This window comes from Falco punctatus (assembly GCF_963210335.1).
Source record: "Falco punctatus genome assembly, chromosome: 12".
Classification (NCBI taxonomy): Eukaryota; Metazoa; Chordata; class Aves; order Falconiformes; family Falconidae; genus Falco; species Falco punctatus.
In genome coordinates, this window is record NC_137592.1 from 30134407 (window position 1) to 30154130 (window position 19724).

The window sequence follows — 19724 nt, forward strand, 5'->3', positions numbered from 1 at the left end:
GGTCAGAAATTGAAAGTCTCTGTTCATAATCTCATCCTAAAACTGTATTAGATACTCAGTGCTTCACCTATGGAAAATTTAATAACTCACACAGCATCAAAAATTGTTTGACACCACTTGTACATTGCTGAGTGAAGTTAGTGATTTATAACATTGCATGTGAGATGTTAGTATCTAATTTACCGCATTAATCAGCGAATGCCAAATCTGTTTGCAGATTGCATGTGGATCAGTTTAATCTGTCACCTTAATTGTCAGTGAAATTTTTAACTTTGAGTATATATTAACTGTTTTCCACCTGCTTCTCAGTGAGAAAGCAAGAGCAGCGTGATACCTCCATAGTGCTCATGTGAAACTCTTCAGGCTCCATGGCTGTTTTTCACTACTTTCCAAATCTGAGATTCCCTCAGTTAAATCTGTGTTTTGCTAATGTTTGCACATTTTAATGCATGCCAAACTGAGAGAATGCTGTCAGTCCTGTCAGTGCTAACATGGTAATAAGTTATCGCTTTGGTGCACTGGCTGAGTGAGTAGATTTCAGGGGACAGGACCAAGCTGAAATGACCCAGGGCTTCCTCAGACAGATGCTGTGCTCGCATGTGGTAATGACTCAAGTGATTCTGTCATCCTCTGTGCTTCTGATTAGCATTTAGTGATACACTCGGTATAGCCTTTCTCTTGAGAGCCTCCATGTGTTACACAAGGGTAAGCAACATCTCCATTTTTATTCTAAGATTGTTAAAAATGCAACTTAGTGGGACAAAGCTATTCAAAATTCTGGTCAAACTTAGTGTTTTCACAAAAAAAAAAAAAAAAGGCAAGAAACTAAATTTTAACGCCTTTTCCCTGGACTTTAGGGTGGGATTTTTTTTTTTGAAACTGTGTTAAAAGCCGTGAAGAAAAGATGAAATATCTGAAATGAAATACATTTTGAACAATAGCAAGTTACCTGGAGCTAACCAGTATTTTATTTCAGGTCAAATAAAATCTTTTGGAGTAATGCTGAGCAAACATTTTTCTTCTGCAGGGGACATTTTCATTTTAGATAGCTCTTTAAAAATGAGATTATTTTTTTTCCTGTGCTAACAAAAATATGCTATTCACATAGTGCTAGCTCTAAACAATTGTGAGGCCACAAAGTGCTCTTTCTTTATGTCATGGGCAGCGAGATGGTAGCTTGAAGAAGTAAAGAGACTCATCCAAGGTCACAGAGTAAGAGCCAATTTGGAAATCCTGACCATCAGATTCCGTATTTGATAGGCAGCATTTCTGAAGGTGATTTGCCAACAGTTCAAGGCTGTTGCACATGCAGATGGAGCGGAGTAGCTCAAACGATTTGAGGTACCTCAAAAAATGATGCTGGGCTGCTGTGTTTTGCCTGTTTTGTGCTCGGTCCCTAGATATTTAATTCTTTCTTCATTTTGTTACATATTGGGTAAAGGATGCCAGGTTTTTTATTTCTACGAATACACTGGTTGAGCTGGTACGTCATGGTCTACCTGGAAGAGACCTAATGACTGCTGTGAGATACTTTCACTTCTACTTTTTGCTAGCAGAGACGAACAAAATTGTCCAGAGACCTTCCCAGCAGGATTGTCATTGGACTGAATGAGAGAGGGAGGTAAACCAGACGTAGGATGGATAAGTTCTTGCAGCGTGGAGAAAATTTTAACTGCTACCGACTGTGCTGAAACTGCTTCATGCGCAGGGGGGCAATAACTTGGATTTCCTGCCCTGTCTTTGCCAGGCCTTGTTTTGCTTAGCTCTTCTACTGTTCTGTTGAAAACTTTTCAGAAAATGCAGTGGCTGTTGCCCATGAAGACACGGACACAGAGACCGCTAAGCTTTCTGCTGTGTAACCACCTGTGGGACAGTGGGTCATTGATTTTATCTGTAGGAGACGCTAGGGCAAGGCGCTTTTATCGTCTTTGTGATACCTCATTGACAGATTGTTTAAAATTGTATTGCTTCCTTAAAAGCAGTGGTAATTACCTGTGGGATGGGAAGGAAGGGTATGGTCAAAGTGGAGCTGAAAGCCTTTACTATAACTGCTGCCGCATTAGAGGCCTACTGCTGTTTGTCAAGAAATCCTGAAAAAGGAGGCAAGGCATTTTCCTGGTTTAAGTACAAATTCCAGGGCGGTTGGTTTTGCTGATAGTATTTCACTAAACTTTCTGAATATAGATTCCCTGTGCACTACAGGTTACGTTCCAGGCCTTGAGGTACTGCAGTGATGCGAGTAGCTGGCCAGTGACATCCATTATAGCTGGTGAGCTGCGTCCACATCCCATTAAGTTAAAGCCCCAGGAGGGCTGGAAGGCAAGAATTGTAACTGTTCTCTTTGTAAAAAAATACATAGTGGGTATCTAACACCTTTGCACTCGGTATAAGTTAACTATACCACGGAGAGGAATACGGAGCGGCCAGTGGATCACAGCAAAAACTAGAAAGAGTTTGTGTTCCCTAAGATGGCTGACCTCCCTAAGATGGCTGCCGCTCAGAGACAAGGCTTGACGAAATGCATGCAAAAATTAAAGTTAATTTAATTTTTTAGATTTAGGTCTTTTAGATTGATGCTTCAGGATCAAGTGTAGACACATGTAAATGTAAAGTACCTTTTAGGTCTCTCCTAGTCCATTTTATGTCCAAAAGAAAATTCTGTTGTTTCTTTTTTATTATTCTCTGTGTTTGTGCTGTTGGGCAAGTCCTGTGCAGTACAGCTTGTTAACTGTAACCCTCTCCTAAGCTGATGGGTTTTTTTTCCACCATCTCCTTTGAAATTTCACCACAATCCAGTGGATCTTTGGTGGAGGGTATACAGAATTTCATTATTTCCTTAAACTGGTTTATATTTCTCTTTTCGTAGTTCCTTACATGCCTAATTATTTTTTGATTCCAAATAAGTCAGAATACTATGCGTGTATGTCAGGGTACCGTTCTGTATGTCGTTTCCATGTGCTCTGTACCTCCTTCTGGACCTTTCCGTAATTATTCATGGTAGTGTACTACCCCTGTTTGCTACAAAACCAGACTAACCCCATTTACTTTGCAGTGGGACTAGCAACCCCTGTTTCATAGTCTCTTTTTATTACTTGTTTTGTACCCACATGTTTGTTTGCTAGGTCTTGATGAAGAATGAGCCGTAAGCTGTGTGCCCTCCTACTTCTCTATTTTGTGTAATAATTGTTTGACAGTCATAAGGGATTTAGTTATAAAGGATTTGTCTGCCAGGAAGAGATACATTTGCACTGTATGAATAGATTTATCTAAAGTCAACAAGGTGTTGCACTTTACTGAAACCTACCCATTTGGGAGAAGCATTTTACCTAAAAGTAGCAGTAGCAAATTTGTGAGAACTTAATAATATTGCTGACAATAGTTAAGAGATTAATTAATGGCCGACTGAATCAGCAAAATGAGGGGAAGGGGGGTTGGAAGAACCTCGAAGGGGAGCTTGCACTCAACAAAAAGCCTGTTGAAAAAGTGGATATGTAGGAATATTTTAGGTTGGTGTAGATTTCATGGTGCCAAATTTGAAGATGAGAACTGTAAAAGAAATTACTGTTAGTTCTGAGTAGTTCTGTAAAGTCTTCCGAGAGTTTGATTGCACAGTCTGCTCAGGGAAGGGTAAAGAACTTTAAAAAAATCCTAGAGTCATAGAAAGAAACGTGTCATAATATCATATAAATATCAATAAAAACATACAGCAACTGTTTTATTAAGATTCCTATGACAGTATTAAAAATAATTTAAAAGCTATTTTAATATTATTTAACATTTGCCTAGCTATTCTACTGTGGCTAGGAACCCACAGGCATCCCATCCTGGGGGCATGCTAGCTCTGAGTAATGATACTGGTCAACCCTTACAGTTCTCTCTGCACCTTAGCATATTTATATATATTTCTCAGTTTGGGAAAGAGATCTTGCATGGAAATCATTAACCAAAGTTTCTTTTAGCGTGCTACAAGACAGTAGAGAGACTGCCTGAAACCTGGGTGATTGCCTTGGAATTGTAATGTCACCCCTTCTTGTATTTTTTCCCCCTAATATCTTCAGTACGTACCTTGGCTTACACAGAGATAATCACTGTGTTCTTTGCTGACATTGCGTGGGTTTTTTCTGTAAGCATTCCCAATTCATAAGTCTTCCATACGTTCAAGGGTTAGCAGAGATCCTCCAGCAGAGACACGGACCCCAGCAAGTAGTCCTTCTCAAGGCTTTTTTTTTTTGATGTTGAGGGCCACTGACCTTCAGCGGCTTTGCTCCTGGGATAATTTCATTCAAGTGTAGCAAGTCCTTGAAGCACAGCCTGATAGACCAGAGCAAGAACTGCTACTTCTCCATCCCTTTGGGCTGGCTTCAGAGCACCGAGATGTAGGCAGTTTTCAGTGCATTCAGCTGGAAGAGTCACCAGTGAGTCACGGCATCCACCAACATACTGGTACTGAGGGATGTGGGGAGGCAGGGTAACGCGGCAGTGTACCCTTCTGCTTCCCTAGAACTGGAAGCTGGGTAGCCTTCGTCTGCATTAACTCCCTTCCAGTGGCAAACCTGTTATGTGTCAACAATACTATTGCTTTCCCTCGCAGCAAGCACTTGCGTGCAATTTCATTTTGCTTATGCTTTGAGTTTTTGAGGTATTGTTGCTCAGGTTTTGAACGAAGTGAAAATCAGCTTGGCAGCAATTTGTTGCACTTGCAGAACCACGGTTTCGCAGAGGATGGCACAGTGGGGAGTGGCACAACATGAACCTGTCCTCTCCAGCAAGCTTCTGCTTCTACCTGGAACAACTATTGCTCTTCTACTGTGGGGCCACTGCTTTGCACAGTAAAGCATTTGGCTGGGCTGTGAGGATGCATCACTGCACCCTGCTGAAAGGGACCACATATGCATGCTTGTGATTGTGCTCATTTGTGATATTCCACCCATTTCCCCCAGCAACTGATCTGCAGTAAGGCCATAAACCTTAATTTAATACTGCTGACAGCGAAAGGAGAGATACTGCTTTAAACAGTTATAGAAGCAGAATTGCATTTTAGAAACGAAAAGTATGATTCCTATCTAAAATGATGTTTGAATACAATTAGGTGTCATACCTCTATTTGTGTTTTTCGTGGCTAGGCATACAAATATACCTCTGTTGACTGTTTTGGCAGTGTTAAAAGTGCATGACTGAGAGATTACTGAGTTACTGCTATTGCAGGGTTCAGAGAGAGGTTATAGCTGACCTGCATGGAATCAGCTCTTGAGCCAAGCAATCTTCTCCAGGCTCTCCTTTTTGTGGCTTTTTTCTTGCATCTGGGCAATTTCAGTCCAACTGGTAGAGGTTGCAACAGCAGTCAGAGAGTTAGTCTGGTTTGGGGATTTTACAGTCTCATTTAAGTAAATGAAATTGTTTGATATGTACCTCAGTTTCCTCATTTTTGATGGTATTGATGTTTGGCTGTTTTTTTTGTGTTTTGTTGTGGTGGTGGTGGTGTTTTTAAGAATGGAGAATTGAAAAAAATCCACTGTGCATAGTGGCAGTGTTGGTTGGACTTGGAACTGCGGTACTTGAACAGGTGAATATACAACTTACTTTAATAATTGAAAGTGGATTTGAACCAAGCCTTCTAAGAAGCAAAATATAGAAAATTTCACGTATTTCCTGTCTTATCAGCTCTTATAGTTTACCCAAGAGACATGCTTGAATTTTGGAAGCACTATTTTTATGTCCTTTCTCCAGTAGCGTTTTATTTCATATGCAGTTCTATGTCTGATGTTGAGTGGACCCATGTTAAATCTGCTCCTTCGTCTATAAATAAGTTTAGAGATCTTACCCAGCTGATGATTTTGTCAGCGTCTGCCACATGTGGCAAGCAGCATTCATCTTCCAGTGAGCTAGCAATCAGTCTGGCCAGTGTTTCCCGTGGGTGAGGTTGCTAGCTGATAAGGTCTGGTGTGTGAGCCTGTTCAGACCCAGGGAGGTCTGATGGGAATGGCAGGACTAATAATGGAGGCTGGAGCTTTTTATTTTCCCTCTCCAAGGTTTGTATTTTGAAAAATTCACGGGAAACCAGAGAAAATAATTTTGGTCTTTTTTCAACCAGTTGCTTTGTCTTACAAATATAGTAATCACTGCTTTTAGGAGAGGTGTGAAAGCTGGACAGGGAGTTGTTTAGTTTTGTTGTTGGTTCTTTTTTAATCTTACAAAGATGCAATGGTATCTGTGAGAAAAAGGAATCAAATAGCAAATGCAATCTGATATTGAAACAAGGGCAACAAAAAGCAGCCAAAAGAAATGAGATTTGGGATTTTAATAAAATTACTCTATCCCATTGTATTGTTCTAAGTCAGGATGTTCATATTTAGGAAGGAAAACCTTAAAAATCTGCTGTGTGAGATGAAATTTAAAAAGAAGTCCTATGTCTGTGAATAGGTGTTTGGGAATAAGTGTTTTCCGTGTCTTTTGGCCCTTTTCAATTTTTGCAGATACTGCAGAATATGTGGGTATTGCATGCCTGGAAAATCACACTTCCTTTGTAAAATTCACTGCTGCTGTTTACTTGCTTACTGTTAATATTTGGATGTGCTGTTGGAGCTGCTTATTTATTGGTAAGCAAATCACAGAAAAAAAATACATATGTTACCATGAGCCCTAACAAAAACAAAAAAGCAAGTAGAGTTTGTGCAAGATGAATAGGAGAAAACATCATGTTATTTATTGCACTCAGCAATTATTTGCTGTCTCAGGAGCTATGAAGTTAAATATTAGATCCTCAGTCAACTTTCCTAATTGAAAAATGAGAAAGTGTGAAATATAGCTAACTTTCTTATTCCACATTCTTATTTCATTATAGGTTTAAGGAAGCTAGTTGTTGCTCTAAATTCAGGAAAGCTACATGGCACCAACATTAATGTTGGAAAGTCATTCAATCAAAAAGTAGAGAAAGTAACTAGACCTGGTCAAAAGCCTTTCCCAGAGAACTCAGGGGGCCTGGCTGGTCTGAATGCTGTACAGCTCCATAGAAAGTTCATGTGACTGAAACGTGGCAGTGAACAAGTGCCGGCTTCTTGGGTGTGCAATGAAGCTTTCTTCGGTGTAAGCAATCGTACTGGCATTAGGCAAGGCTGAAGGAGCAGATGTTTTAAAATTTGTATGCTAAGCATAACATCCCTACTTTGAAACAGCAGCAGCAGAGAGGGGCAGCACATTAGAACTGAGCTGGCTGAATTACTGGGCGTGAGTGAATTCCAAACCAGCAAGTTTCCACTTGTGTTTCCTGCCCAACATTTTATCTTCATCTGAATTGATGTTTTCAGATTTCTTGGGTTTATGATAATATTGAGTTATGTCTAGAAACCTCCTAAGTCAGTACTTTCAATCCAGAATTGTTTTGAAACTTCTGTGAGAAATGGGGATTTCTTTTATTTTATGGTTAGATACATTTTGAAATGTTGACATTTTCTGTGAAATGAAAATTCTGTTTCCATGTGGTCTAATGAGCAAGATTTCTTGCCTTAGGAGTAGCTCACTATGGGAATGCCTCGCCCTTAGCATGCAGGGCAGGGTGTGCTCCCTCAATGGGAAGTTACTATCCTCTGTCCTGCCATCATCAAATATATGGCCCTGTTCATTTTATAGTGTAAATTATTCAAACTGCACTGAGAAGACAGAGTAAATAATTTCCTTACAGTTTTTCTGATGGCTCTGTTACCGTAATATCTTAGTTATCATCTTAGTTCCTTACAAATGTTAATGAAATGAACATCAGAGCTCTGTGTGATGAGCTTATTCCCATTTTGTGTATAGGCAGTGAAATAAGAAGATTAAAGCCAATTTATGTAACTTGGAAAATGGGCAAGCTTTCAGGCATATGCAAACATGGGCTGCTTTTTCTGCCTGTATCAGGCAGTCTAATAAAAAGAGATCACCTCCTCCTACAAATGTGGCTTCACTTGCATCCTTAGGCAATGACAGTAACAGTAACAATGCTGTTACAAAGATTAAAGTCAGAAATTATGGAGTGTTGACTAATTTTGACTGCCTGGCCTGAGAAACCTGGAGTCCAATCTTTTTCCAAGTGTTTATTGAGGGCATTGTGTTTTCCAGGTATCTCTCTCACTGGTCTCATTTGCAGCTGCGACCACTTGACTTCTCCGCAGATCTGAATACGGGTGTCCTGGGGTGGGTGCCTGGAAATTGAGGGCAGTGTAGCTCACTGTGAAAGTTTTAATTTCTGTGATCTGCCCTATATCATGTTGGGAGTTTAATGGCCGTTAGCCAAGGATGGCTTCAATTCTCTTAAACATGAACTCATTTTTCTCTTCTTTCACTTTCCTAACTTCTTTATTTCATACTTTCCAGCTTCTGTAATGGTGAAAACAGGGGTATTAATGACTCATATCAGTAGAAAATTCACTTTGTCCTGGAATATGGCTATCCTTAGCACCAAGTGAACCAAGCAGCTTTCAACTGCCTGCACTGCTAAAAGGCTGGAGGGCTGGAGATGAAGACTGAGGAAATGATGTGCCCATCAGAAATGGCAAGGCATAGAAAAATCAGTAATCACAGACTCCCCAGAATTCTTACTATCCTTTTATAGCTAGGCAGCAACTTTTCTTTTTCACGCAACCTTTAAATCTCCCATGTACTGTCTTTTTAAATATGTCTGAGTCAAAACCTTGAACTCAAACTAAAGGAGGAGCAGATAAAATTGAGAAGTTAATGAGAAACACTTCTGACAGATAGCCATTGTCAGTGAGGTTGCATAATCCCTGATTTTTAGTGGCATTTAGTGGCGTAACATTGGACTGCAGCACTAGCCAGTTAGAAGAATTTTTTAAGAAGTGTAATTAAATAGTAGGAAAGTGGGATTTTTTTTGAGAGGTAGCACATACAGTGAGGTAAGCATGGTGGATTTCCATGGATAGGTATTTCTTACTATGTACAAGCAATTAAAAAAGCAAATTTTTCACCTTGTGTATATACAGGGTCTTGCCTTGAGATCCACTGGAGTCAATTGAGTTGTGCCCAGCCAAGTTCCTCAGGGATAGCTCAGAGAGCAGCTGCTTGTTGGTAGAATGTACACAAGGGTGCACGTTCATCTCGGGTCTTTGTAATTTGTGTTTACCTTTTTGTGTAGAGTACAAATGACAGAGTTTTTGAACAACCACCAAGTAGTTTGCTCTTAAGCTCTTGTTTTAATATGTGCTGAATGGGAGGGCTTAACCTGACTGTATTGGTCCCAAAAGCTTTTGGTAGCATTAAAAATTATGGCCCAAGAAGCTGAATGTAACATGTCGAGGTATAATGATGTTCAGCTTGATTAATCCTGCATGATAATTAGCAGCGTAGCAAGTTTGCAAGAAAAGGGATATCTTTGTGCATGCCTGGAAGAGTTTCAGTCTTCTGTCCCACCTGGCCAAGTGTGGTGGCAGTTGAAGGTTCCCATTGTGCAGTGTCTAAACATCACAGTCTCTCTGGCCACATTCCTCCGAGACAGATTCCCCAAAGCTTGCCGGCACACTTCGATTTCTCTGCTGGTCGAGGCAGGGGGTCAGAGAGAAGAGGCAACCGAAGTTGGAGAAAATCTGCTGAAAAGTGGAATGCATCCCCTTTGGCCCCACGGTCTGAGCAGCAAGCTGCTTGTCCTGCATTAGGCCAAGGCACATGATCTTCCCTTTTCCATCCTGCTCTGTGGAAACCAAGGCCGAAAGCGTGGGCAGTCCGGAGTCCGGGCTGTCATTTGTGGCCAGGGTCTGCTACTGGATTTGACCGCTGCCAAGGCTGAGCTGTGTTCAGAAGCAGGACCTATGAGGTACAAACTCAGCACTTGTTCCCCAAGGAGTTGTTTGTTTCTCCTTTCAATTTAGAGCCTGAAATGCCATTTGTTTAATGTTGCTGTTTAAATAATGATTTATAAGGCTGCAAGCCAGCCGTGGTACAGCTTAATGACTGCTATAATTTATGGATGCCACTGGCTACATAAACACTGCTGTAAATATAAAGGATGTCTCCCACAAATTTTACTTTGATACTTATTTGATACTATTCATTTTCCTTGCCTTACACATCTTCCCTGTGTGAGTTTAGGCCACTTCGCTCAGTGATCCAGGGCATTCTGGCTCACCTTGCCAGGAGTCATTAGGGCTGGGAAATGAAAAGATCAAATGTCTATTTTTGATACAAAGTATTTTAATTAAAAATTAAGCTTCCTTGAGCTTGGATGCAAACATCTGCATCAAGTGGCCCATTAAAAGGGTCATTTGTATTTGGGCTTTTTTGGTTATCTGTTTGTTTTACTGGTTAATCATCTCCTTTATCCAATTTGTTTTGCTTTTGTGCACACAGTAAGCAAGCAAACAGGAGACAGGAATAAAGCATGCATTGTCACAGAGCCCAGCCATTCCCCAGGCTGCAGCTTTGCTATTTGTGTTCTCTAACCTATACCAGGAGCATGTATATACACGTCTAATGCAAATCTGAGCTAATTCAAGCCCCGTCTCCACAGAGATGAATGAGCATGCAAATCTGCTGCTTTGTTTTGGAGGAAAAGCTCCCAGAATTGCTTGATGTCTAGTTGCAAATTACTACTTTATAACTACAGCCAGTTGACTTCAGGAGATTTGTGTTCCTGGGCTGCAGCAGTAACACCTGGGAAGACAGTAGGTGCTCTTGAATGCCTTGGTTCCATTATAATTAGTGTTAATTCAGTCATGTGCTTGGAAAACTGAGTGCCGTTATGAAGTTATAATGAACTGAGTAAACACAACAACTCCATTGCCTACAATAACCCATCCTCTGAATCTCTGTGTATGGTATCCCAGCAGCTGCTAGGATAAAACATGGACATTGCTGAAAAGATTGCGGATAAAAGTGTGGGGGACATGACTGGTAATAAACCAGTTCAAAACCATCTGTGAGGAAATTAAGAGAGACAAAAGTAATTCTGAATCTGAGTAGGACTTAAAAGATATTTTTTTAAGTGTCATGATGTTACTGACCTGATGGAAGCGCTCTAGGACATGTCTCAACTTTTCTTTAGGTTGTACTTCCAGCAATATGGTGCCATACAGGTTCATTGCACACCCCTAAGAGAAGGGATCGCCTACGGAGTTACCAGGGTCCTCCTTACAGCTTTCTAGCGTCCATTTGCACAGACCTGAGCCCGCTGTGTCTGGCTTGTGGCACATGCAGAGTTTTGCATCGGACATAGGGAAAGCTCTCAGCAGTGTCCCTGGGAGTGTGTTTTTGCAAGGAGCATGACAAAGCCACGGAAGATACCTCCTCGTTGCCTTGAACCCTTACCAAGGGGCCCACAGAAATTGTCAGTAACTGGCTCTGAGTTACTTGATATATTTTTTCTGTAAAGCTCTCCTCTGCAGTCATGCCTTGACCCTGACTGAAATGCAAGGGCACTGTGCAGTCTGTATGCAGCAAGCCAGAATTGCTCTAAGGCAGTCAAAAAAATCAAGCTGACAACAACACAGGAGCACCCTTTCCAGGAGCTGGGGTCCTTTATTAAAAAGGTTTGGCATGTATTCCCCCCACTCCTGAATTGATTTGCGCCATAAAATAAGCTTGAAGAGAAATAGTGGTTGTTTTCCTACATGCTTCATTAATTTTTAGTTTTGGCAGGCAATATAAATAAAAGTATCAAGTGCACATCTAATTGAATCACCAGTGATTCCCAACTCCCTGTAGTACCAGAGAACATGATGTAGCTGTGCTGTTTAGCAAGCACGGATGAGTTAGGCAAACAATGGCTCAGTCTGCCCAGAGGCTTTGGTTTAATCTTGAGCATTTACCCATTTAATATGAGACAGGGCAGGAGTTGTTGCAGTGGGGAATTCACAGCACCAATCTCTTCATACTTCTAGGCTTTCCTTCTAGGAGTAGTGGCTGGAAGCAACATCTCTGCAGAGAGTCAGGATGGTTTTTGTGAATTGCACCTACACCCAGATTTTTGTGGAAGGAACTCTGGCACGTCCCAGACTTAGCCTTCTCCATACATACTGACTGTAGGGTGTTGCTGAACAAATTCCTGCCTCCTCCTTCAGATGGCTGATCTAGAGCACGTGTTTCTTAAAAAAACAACAAAACAACCCCACCCCACCCACCCCCCAAAAAAAAACAACCCCAAAAAAACAAAAGTCACCCTTGTCCTAAGTATCTCACTTGGCCACAATCACAGGGCTCGGGATGAGACAATTCCTGCAGTAAGGAAAATGATACCCGTCAGTCTGGATGATCTCTGACTTCTCAGCTGTCAGGGAAATTAAGTGCCTCCAGAAAAGGACAATGCTAAGGGACAAGTACTCTGGATCATTTCTGAATGGATGATACTGGGCTCTAATTGTAATGTTCAGCAACCTCATTTCATAAGAGTTGGCTCCTTTCCATGCTGCTAGCTGCCTTTTGCTGCCTAATTTAGGTAAAATGAATTAGTGATTCTTGTATCTTGGTAGATATAGCCTGCTGTAGGCTCCCTGACTCAAGGGGAGGGGAGTGGGTATAGAAGAGAAAGAAAAGTAGAAGCCGAGAGCAGACTGTTAGCTGTCTTGCAGAGAGCATATGACTGTGTGGTACACCCAAGTCATAGGTAATACATAGGTAATTGACAGGAGGGCATGATGAAAGCTTGCGTTCCTTCCAGACCCTGTAACCATGTTATTCCTCGGCTGGACAAAGAGGATATCAGTCTTCAGGACTGTCAGTCTAGCAGTAAATTTACACACAATTAAAAATCTATCATGTATATTGTGGTTTTTTCGAGAAGTACCACAGAGCAGGCTGCAGGATTTCAACCCTCTTTTTGAGGGTCAGAGATGCCTTCCAAGTTACTAGAAATGCCTGGGGAAATGAAATTCTCTGTCAGGTGGACCATTAGGTAGTTGAGAAGATTGAACAGGTCAAAGAAAATAAAATAATGACTTTATCAAGTAATTATTGGATTGAGGGAATTTCACAAGATGTTCTCACCTTCAGTGTTATCCAGGATCCCATGACCTGTTGGTTGAGAGGATGGCAATTCAGTAATCTGAAGTGGGTTTTGTTTTCTTTTTCTCTAGGATCTGCTTCTGGCTCAAAAATGGCTCTGGAGGGTTCCTTCAGCTGCTGGAATGGGACGGCCATCGGGCTGGGGCAGGCATGTGACTTCATCAGGGACTGCGCCAAGGGAGAAGATGAGGGAGATATGTGCAGTGAGTAATCCAAAGCCCCAGGCTGCATCTTCCTTTTCCAAAAATATTGGTTGTTTTGAATTTTAATGCCTAAGACTTTAGCTCTAATAGACTAATTTGATACTATCAAAAGACCAGTATCCTCCATAACACATGCAGTTTCTCTGGATGTCTGCCTAGAGCAGACCATTTGATATGTTCCTGTACTCATCTGCATTAGTTCTGCAGCAGATTCTTAAGATGCTCTTAGCGCTTCATCTCTTCCAAACTCCTGATCAAAAAACCAAAGGAAGTACAGCCTGAATAGCTAGGTGCCTTACAGAATTACAAAATGTGTGGTTTGTTAAGAGGCTTTAATCAAAATGTAGCATAGCATGTGGCAGAAGGGAGAGGAAGGAGAAAACTTCTAAGATGAAAAATGAGAAGAGCCAGTAGCTTGCCTTTGACCAGCTCCTGTGTCTTGTACTCCCTCTTGTTTTCTATCCTCTCTTCAGCAGTCAGTAGTCTAATAACATACAGCAGAAGAGAGATAGCAGCCTGAGTTTTCTGAAAACTTCCTGTGCCTGAATACTTTGTAATTGTGCTGTGTAACCTAGATACTTTAGGAACTTCCTTTAACCGTCTTGAAGATGCCTTACCTCTCTTCCTGTACCTCTGCATGTTCTACCTCCAGCATCTTCCCCTTTGCCAGTCTACAGACAGTTAGAAGTCAGTCGTATGGTTATCCGCATGGCAAATATATCAAGCAAAATAATCATCGAGAGTTCGTTTACTAGTTTAAAGTGTATGTGTCACAGCTGATCTAGCCTGTGGACTTTTGTTGACAGAGCTGTATTGATTTGGTATGCAAAAAATGTGTTCCCTGTCCAAAATACCAGTACCAGCAAAAGCCTTTGGAATAGAAAAGGCAATTATTCTTAGTTTAGTTTTCACATGTTGCAGCTAGAGCAGGGGAGAATCTGGGTAAGGCAATTCAAATAAGCTGTGTTGACAGAGGTAATGTGCAGACTAACAGACTTTTACTGTTTCTATCATAAACTTAAGAGTGACACACGTCATCTAGCAAATTCCAGTTCTTTGCTGCCAATAAAGAAATAAAGTACCAGATTTTACTGGTGTGGAGAACAGTGGTTTTACCTGAGATCATCCAGTAAGCTAGTTAAAAGCTTGAAATTATACACTTCTCCATCACATTAGACATTGTTACATATATATTTGAAATTATATCCATTAACAACACAGTGAATATTAAATTCACTTTCATAGGAACAGTGTCATCACTGCAGCCTTGCAGCTCCTTAGAACCAGTAATGTTCCATATTAGAAGTACTGGAACCTTTTTGCCTAAGAGCTTTAAAACAGCTCTAAAACCTCATGATGCTATTTCTGTTGTGTTCTACACTTTAATTAAAGAAAACTAGTAAATTATGATAATGAGTAGGTTGAATGCATTTTCATTTCATTGGAAGCAGAGAAGCATATTATTTACCATTAACTGTATGTCCTGTTGTATCTGTCTACTATAAATGGCTCTGCCTCGTGAGGGTAATCCTGTCTATACCAGCGGGAGCAGCAGAGCTGTTCATGGATGCGGACTGAGTACCACCAGAGGGTGGGGTAGGTCCAGAGAAAGATGCTTACCTGTTATTTTCAAACATTGGGTGCACCTGTGGCTGGTGTCAGTCCATACTCGCGTATCAGGAAGCTGGCTCTGCTTCTGCCCCTAGCTGCCACCCCGTATCCCATGGTGAGCCGGCTGATAAAGTGACCAGTCCCCCTCTCACATACATCATCCGCAGAGGCTGGTTTAGTAGCCTTTTCTCCCTCCCTCCATGCAGCATTCATCCGTAGCTACTTGCACAAAGCAGTATAGCTCTTACCGTTGTGTCAGCAAAGAATCTGCTGAGAATGTAAATGAGAAAATGCAAAAAGCAGAAGACATTTAACTGCCTGTTTAGCAGTGTCACTCCCTGGCTTCAGGAGAAGACCACATGGCTTGTATTCGACCACAGGTACCAGGAATGAGTGTTTTTACTCCCAGCCAAAAGCCCCAAAAAGCACCATCTTCCACCCAAGCAACAAAAAAGGCTGGCTTGCCTTAGCAAGGGCTGAGCTTGTGGGTATGTCTGCTTAGCCACCTACAAGCCTGCTCAGTTCTATGGCTGATTTCTCTGCTTTTGCTTCTTTACTGTGTTGACTATTTTTGGCATAAGACTTCTTACACAAAACAGAGAAATGATCTAATGTTTTGGATGTCAGTTACTACATCTGCATGGCAGCCTAACACAAAACATATGTCATCTTTCAGCATTTGAGTTGTCATTTTACTCCTGAGCAACACGGATGTTTTCATCAGTTTTTTGCAAGTGTGGCAAAAAGTGATTCAAATAGATAAAGCAGAGAAAGGGGGTTCCCAAGTGCTTCTGCTTATATAAAAGAGCTGTCAGAAAAAGATGTAGCTATGCGCAAAATTGAGGGGAAAGCTTTTAAAATTACCAAGGTCTTCTATCTTTGAGGTACAAGGAAGTATTGGGTTGTGGGGTTTTTTCCTTTCACAGTCTTTTAGCTGTGCAGTTACCAATTCTTTTTTTTTTTTTTTCCTTTTTCTTACTATTCATTTGATTTTTGTTCCTTTCTTAGCTCAAAACAAAATCTCCCTAATGCCTGCTGTTTGTTAACATCTCTTTACTTATTAATGGCCAATGAAATGTCACGGTGCTTGTTCTGCATGCAATCAATTAGTCTGTGTAGAGTGTAAAATCAGAGAGGGATGACCCCTAGAGAAAAGCATGTTGCTGTTTGAGTCATAATCAAATATTCTTGCAGGAGCGAAAGACAGCTTCAAAGAGGCAGATGCGGAATTAGATGCCGAACTGTGTTGATTTGGGATCAGACGTACAGATTTAACAGGCTGATGGAAGTGCCACGCTGCAAGATATTTTGCAGAAGCACACTTTGCAGACACCTGTTAAGTCTTCAGATGGTTGCAGTCTTTTGTCTCTGTTAGTGAATTCAAGCTTTTATGGATTATAACTTATTGCAAAAGAATAACATTTTTCGTCTTATTGTAGTAGTCACATATGTGATATCCCTGGTATGGTATAAGACAGAGATGAAAACTCAAATCATTTATTAATACAGATTGGCAGAGCTGTGGTTTACAAAAAGGGAGGATTTGTTTCAGTAGTTTTCTACTTCTCTTTTTAGTTAATAATAGCTTGGATTTTGGTTCAGTAATCTTATATTGCAGGGCAGCAAGTCTGGGCAAAAAATAAAAATTTTACTTAAAAGAAAAAGGTGCATATACTTTTGGCTAGTCCAAAATTATTTTACTTTCTTTCTCAAATTCACACACACAAAAAAATCAGCCTGGGAAAATACTGGTTAATCAGTCAAAATGTGTTAAGAAAGTAATGGCTATATGAAAAAAAAAATATAAAAAATTAAAAAGAATGGAGGTCCTGATAGTATATTTATTATCTAGAGACCAAGAACTTAGAGGATTCACCCAGGACTGATTCTTTCTTCTGCCTAAGCGAATTTGAACCCATATTTCCTATTTCCATGCAGAATTTCTAAGGTTGTGGTCTGGAGTTCTGGTCTAATTCAGAAGAAAATGATCACTCAAGTCTTTCCAGGGGTGCTCTTCCACATTTTATAAATTTTACCTGGAATGGGGATTGAAAGTAATGTCCTCCATCTTTCAAATCAATCTCATAACGACTGGGTTGTGAGGGTAATTTTCACTCTTTGCCTCATTGGATATTTAAGGATGTTGAACACATTACCAGTTGAGATAAGGAGGCCTAGTCTCTGGTTCATGAAAGGAGAGACTCAGGCTGTCCTGTGTGGTTGGGGGAGCACGCATCTGTCAAAAGACCAGATGGCAGCTAGGGTAGGAACCTATAAAATTTGAATTTGTAATAACATGAGCAAGTGACCAAAAAAGCATAGATAATTAATTCTGCAGGGGCCAGTTTACTTTCCAGGCAAAAATGCATGAAGAAACCACTGGATTAATTTATATCCTAGTGATAGATAGAGCCCAGCAGTTTCCCTGCAAGCAAAATGGTGAAATAGCAACCTGTTGCCATGCTGGGCTCTCTTAAGGTTCCTGTCTTGCATACACTAATCCTTTTGCCCCTTCCTTGATCAAAAGCTGTACTTACAGCAACAAATTGTAACCCCTGGCAGTTCTGAGCTCAGCAAAGCCTTCTGGCTTTAAAGGGTAACTCTTCGTCAACTTTTGAAAAGTATTTTCCCTTTTTATGATTCATTTTTGGTAGGATTTGGCTGACCACTTTGCTAGTGTAGAGGCAGCCCTTGAAAAAAGCTCATGTTTAAGATTTATGTGCTTCTTTAAATTGTTTGAATAGCTGATCCATTTGGCTTCTGAGATTTTCTCCTAAATTTGGTAAAGGTTCACACATACCGGAGTAGTCTTTTATGTTATGTTTGTCTCCTTTATAATACCAGTCTGAAATTTCATCCAAAATTTTAAACTGTAGTATCTGGTTGATTTAAACCTAGTGTTGAATCAAGAGCCTGCTCCATCTGCTTCATATATCATTCCAGTTGCTAATTTTTTCTTGCTATTAAAGGATGAAAAATCTGAGTTAACAAAAAAAATAAATTTGAACCTATGTAGATTTTGCTTGAATGGTAATTCATTCTGAAGACTTGAAAATAATTTGCTTAGAAACAAGTTTAACATCCTACAGCTTTTCTCTACCTTGTCACTCAAAGAGCGTCTTACATTCTTACAGTGCTGCAGTCTCACTGGATTACTCTGTTCTCCATACCATTTCTACAGGCTGCCTCTTAATCTTAGTAAGGTCTAAATCTTTTGATATTTTTGTCACTAATGATAATATTCAACATGGCAGGTTCCAATAGGCGTAACTCCTGCCTCCTCATTTACTTGATTTTCCGATGAAGTCAGATTAGTTTTCCCTCATCAGCGCAGTGTCTGCACTAAGTGAGTTTGAATTACAAACATTCAGAAAATCGAGAAGTACACATCGAAGGGAAGCGCTAGCCAAAGAGGTCTTTGTGGAATAGCAATACTTGGAATCGTAGGTGCTGTATGTATCCAAAGTAAGAAAGAGTAGCAGAGAAAATGTATCCGAAGTGCATGGGACATCTGAAAATTCATAAAAAATTAATTTGTGGAGGAGGAATGAAATTTTCTGGGAAAGTAATAGCTTCTTATTGATGTCCTTCTTCATCAGCAGTGAGCTTTTTCTGGCCTCCAGGCACGGATTGCTGCTTAGATGACTCCTCCTGCCGCTCTGACTTGTTTACATCATCCTAGATAGCGTATGGCCATGAAATGAATTCAGTTGGACACCGAGCCAAGCTGTTTCAGTAGGAATTCAGGACACATTATAATTTGTCATTTTCTTTGGATCCCAGCCTCAGTCTGCACAATGAAATATAATCAAGTTCTGTAGAGGAGTAAAACACAAGGAAGCAACTCTCTGCTTAACGGCTTCATAAGACCAGGCTGAACGAATTTGGAGATTTTTAAAAGGAAAAACTTGGAAAAGCCTTAACTCCAGTACAAGTTTTGATCTTTTCATAACAGATTTGGGTGCTTGAAGAAAATAGCAGTAAAACATGGCTCTCACCTCCATGTCAGGTTCCAAGTGCAAATTTGGCACTACTAAAAAGCCAGAGATGTAAGATTTGTTTCAGTTTCCTCTATGAAGTGAGTTATGATTCAAGCTTCTAGAAAACCAAGTATTTCTGGTCTAGGTGCTGCAGTTGCGGTGTTCCCCAGCTGTTTTCTCAGGGTAAACCAAGGAGCAGGTGCATCTGCCACTGACAGTGACTTGCCTTTTGAGGTGTGCAAGTCAGAGCTGAGGCCCTGTGAGCAGGTATTTGGTTGACCTGCAATCTCAGCCAGGAGCTCTAATGATATTTAGATATTTTGAGTGATCTCCAGTTTGAGTACTGGACCCTCAGTGTCTGACAGAAATTTTATAGCTAGAAAATTTCAGAGGGAAAAATTTTTGATAGTTACAACAAAATCTGAATTCAGGAGCCTCCTTTTCTCACTAGAGAAGCTAATGAAATTGCCAGTGTCACCCAACCAGCAGGTTCTCTTGCTTTGCGAGTTTGTAGTCTGTCCTATATTTTGTAAGTGAAGAAATTTTTACTCTGATTTTAATAAGCAGTTGAAATGGAAAACTGATATCCTGGATATGGAAGTTTATGATATTTTTACCTTGTACTTTTAAACAGTTTTCTTGTATAATTTTCCTTTCTTTCAAAAAAAAGAAGGAAAAAAGAAAAAAACAACCCACAACAAAACCCCCCAAAATTGATTTAAGGCAAGTTTAGGGGAACAGAGAAGGAGAAAACAAAGATGGGCTAAACTGTTTTTTAGTACAGATTTGAGTACGCAGTCCTGTAAAACTGTGAGAAGTCAAGAATATCACCATCCCTTTTACAGCTACATCTGTTTATTACAGCAGTTTTTCCAGTTTATTGGAAGAAGGACCACCCCCACTGAGCAAGCGTGTTCAGGGGCTTTGCACTGCCAACCCCAAGGAC

At 40.5% G+C, this 19724-nt stretch overlaps 1 protein-coding gene across 1 annotated transcript in view; it reads left to right on the forward strand.

Moving 5' to 3' along the window:
• ALK (ALK receptor tyrosine kinase) overlaps positions 1 to 19724 on the forward strand; it is a 357284-nt gene that overhangs the window by 264319 nt on the left and 73241 nt on the right. Inside the window, exon 9 of the mRNA XM_080408812.1 lies at positions 13056 to 13187. Within this exon, the coding sequence (XP_080264938.1) occupies positions 13056 to 13187 (132 nt within the window). The remainder of the gene's footprint in view (positions 1 to 13055; positions 13188 to 19724) is intronic.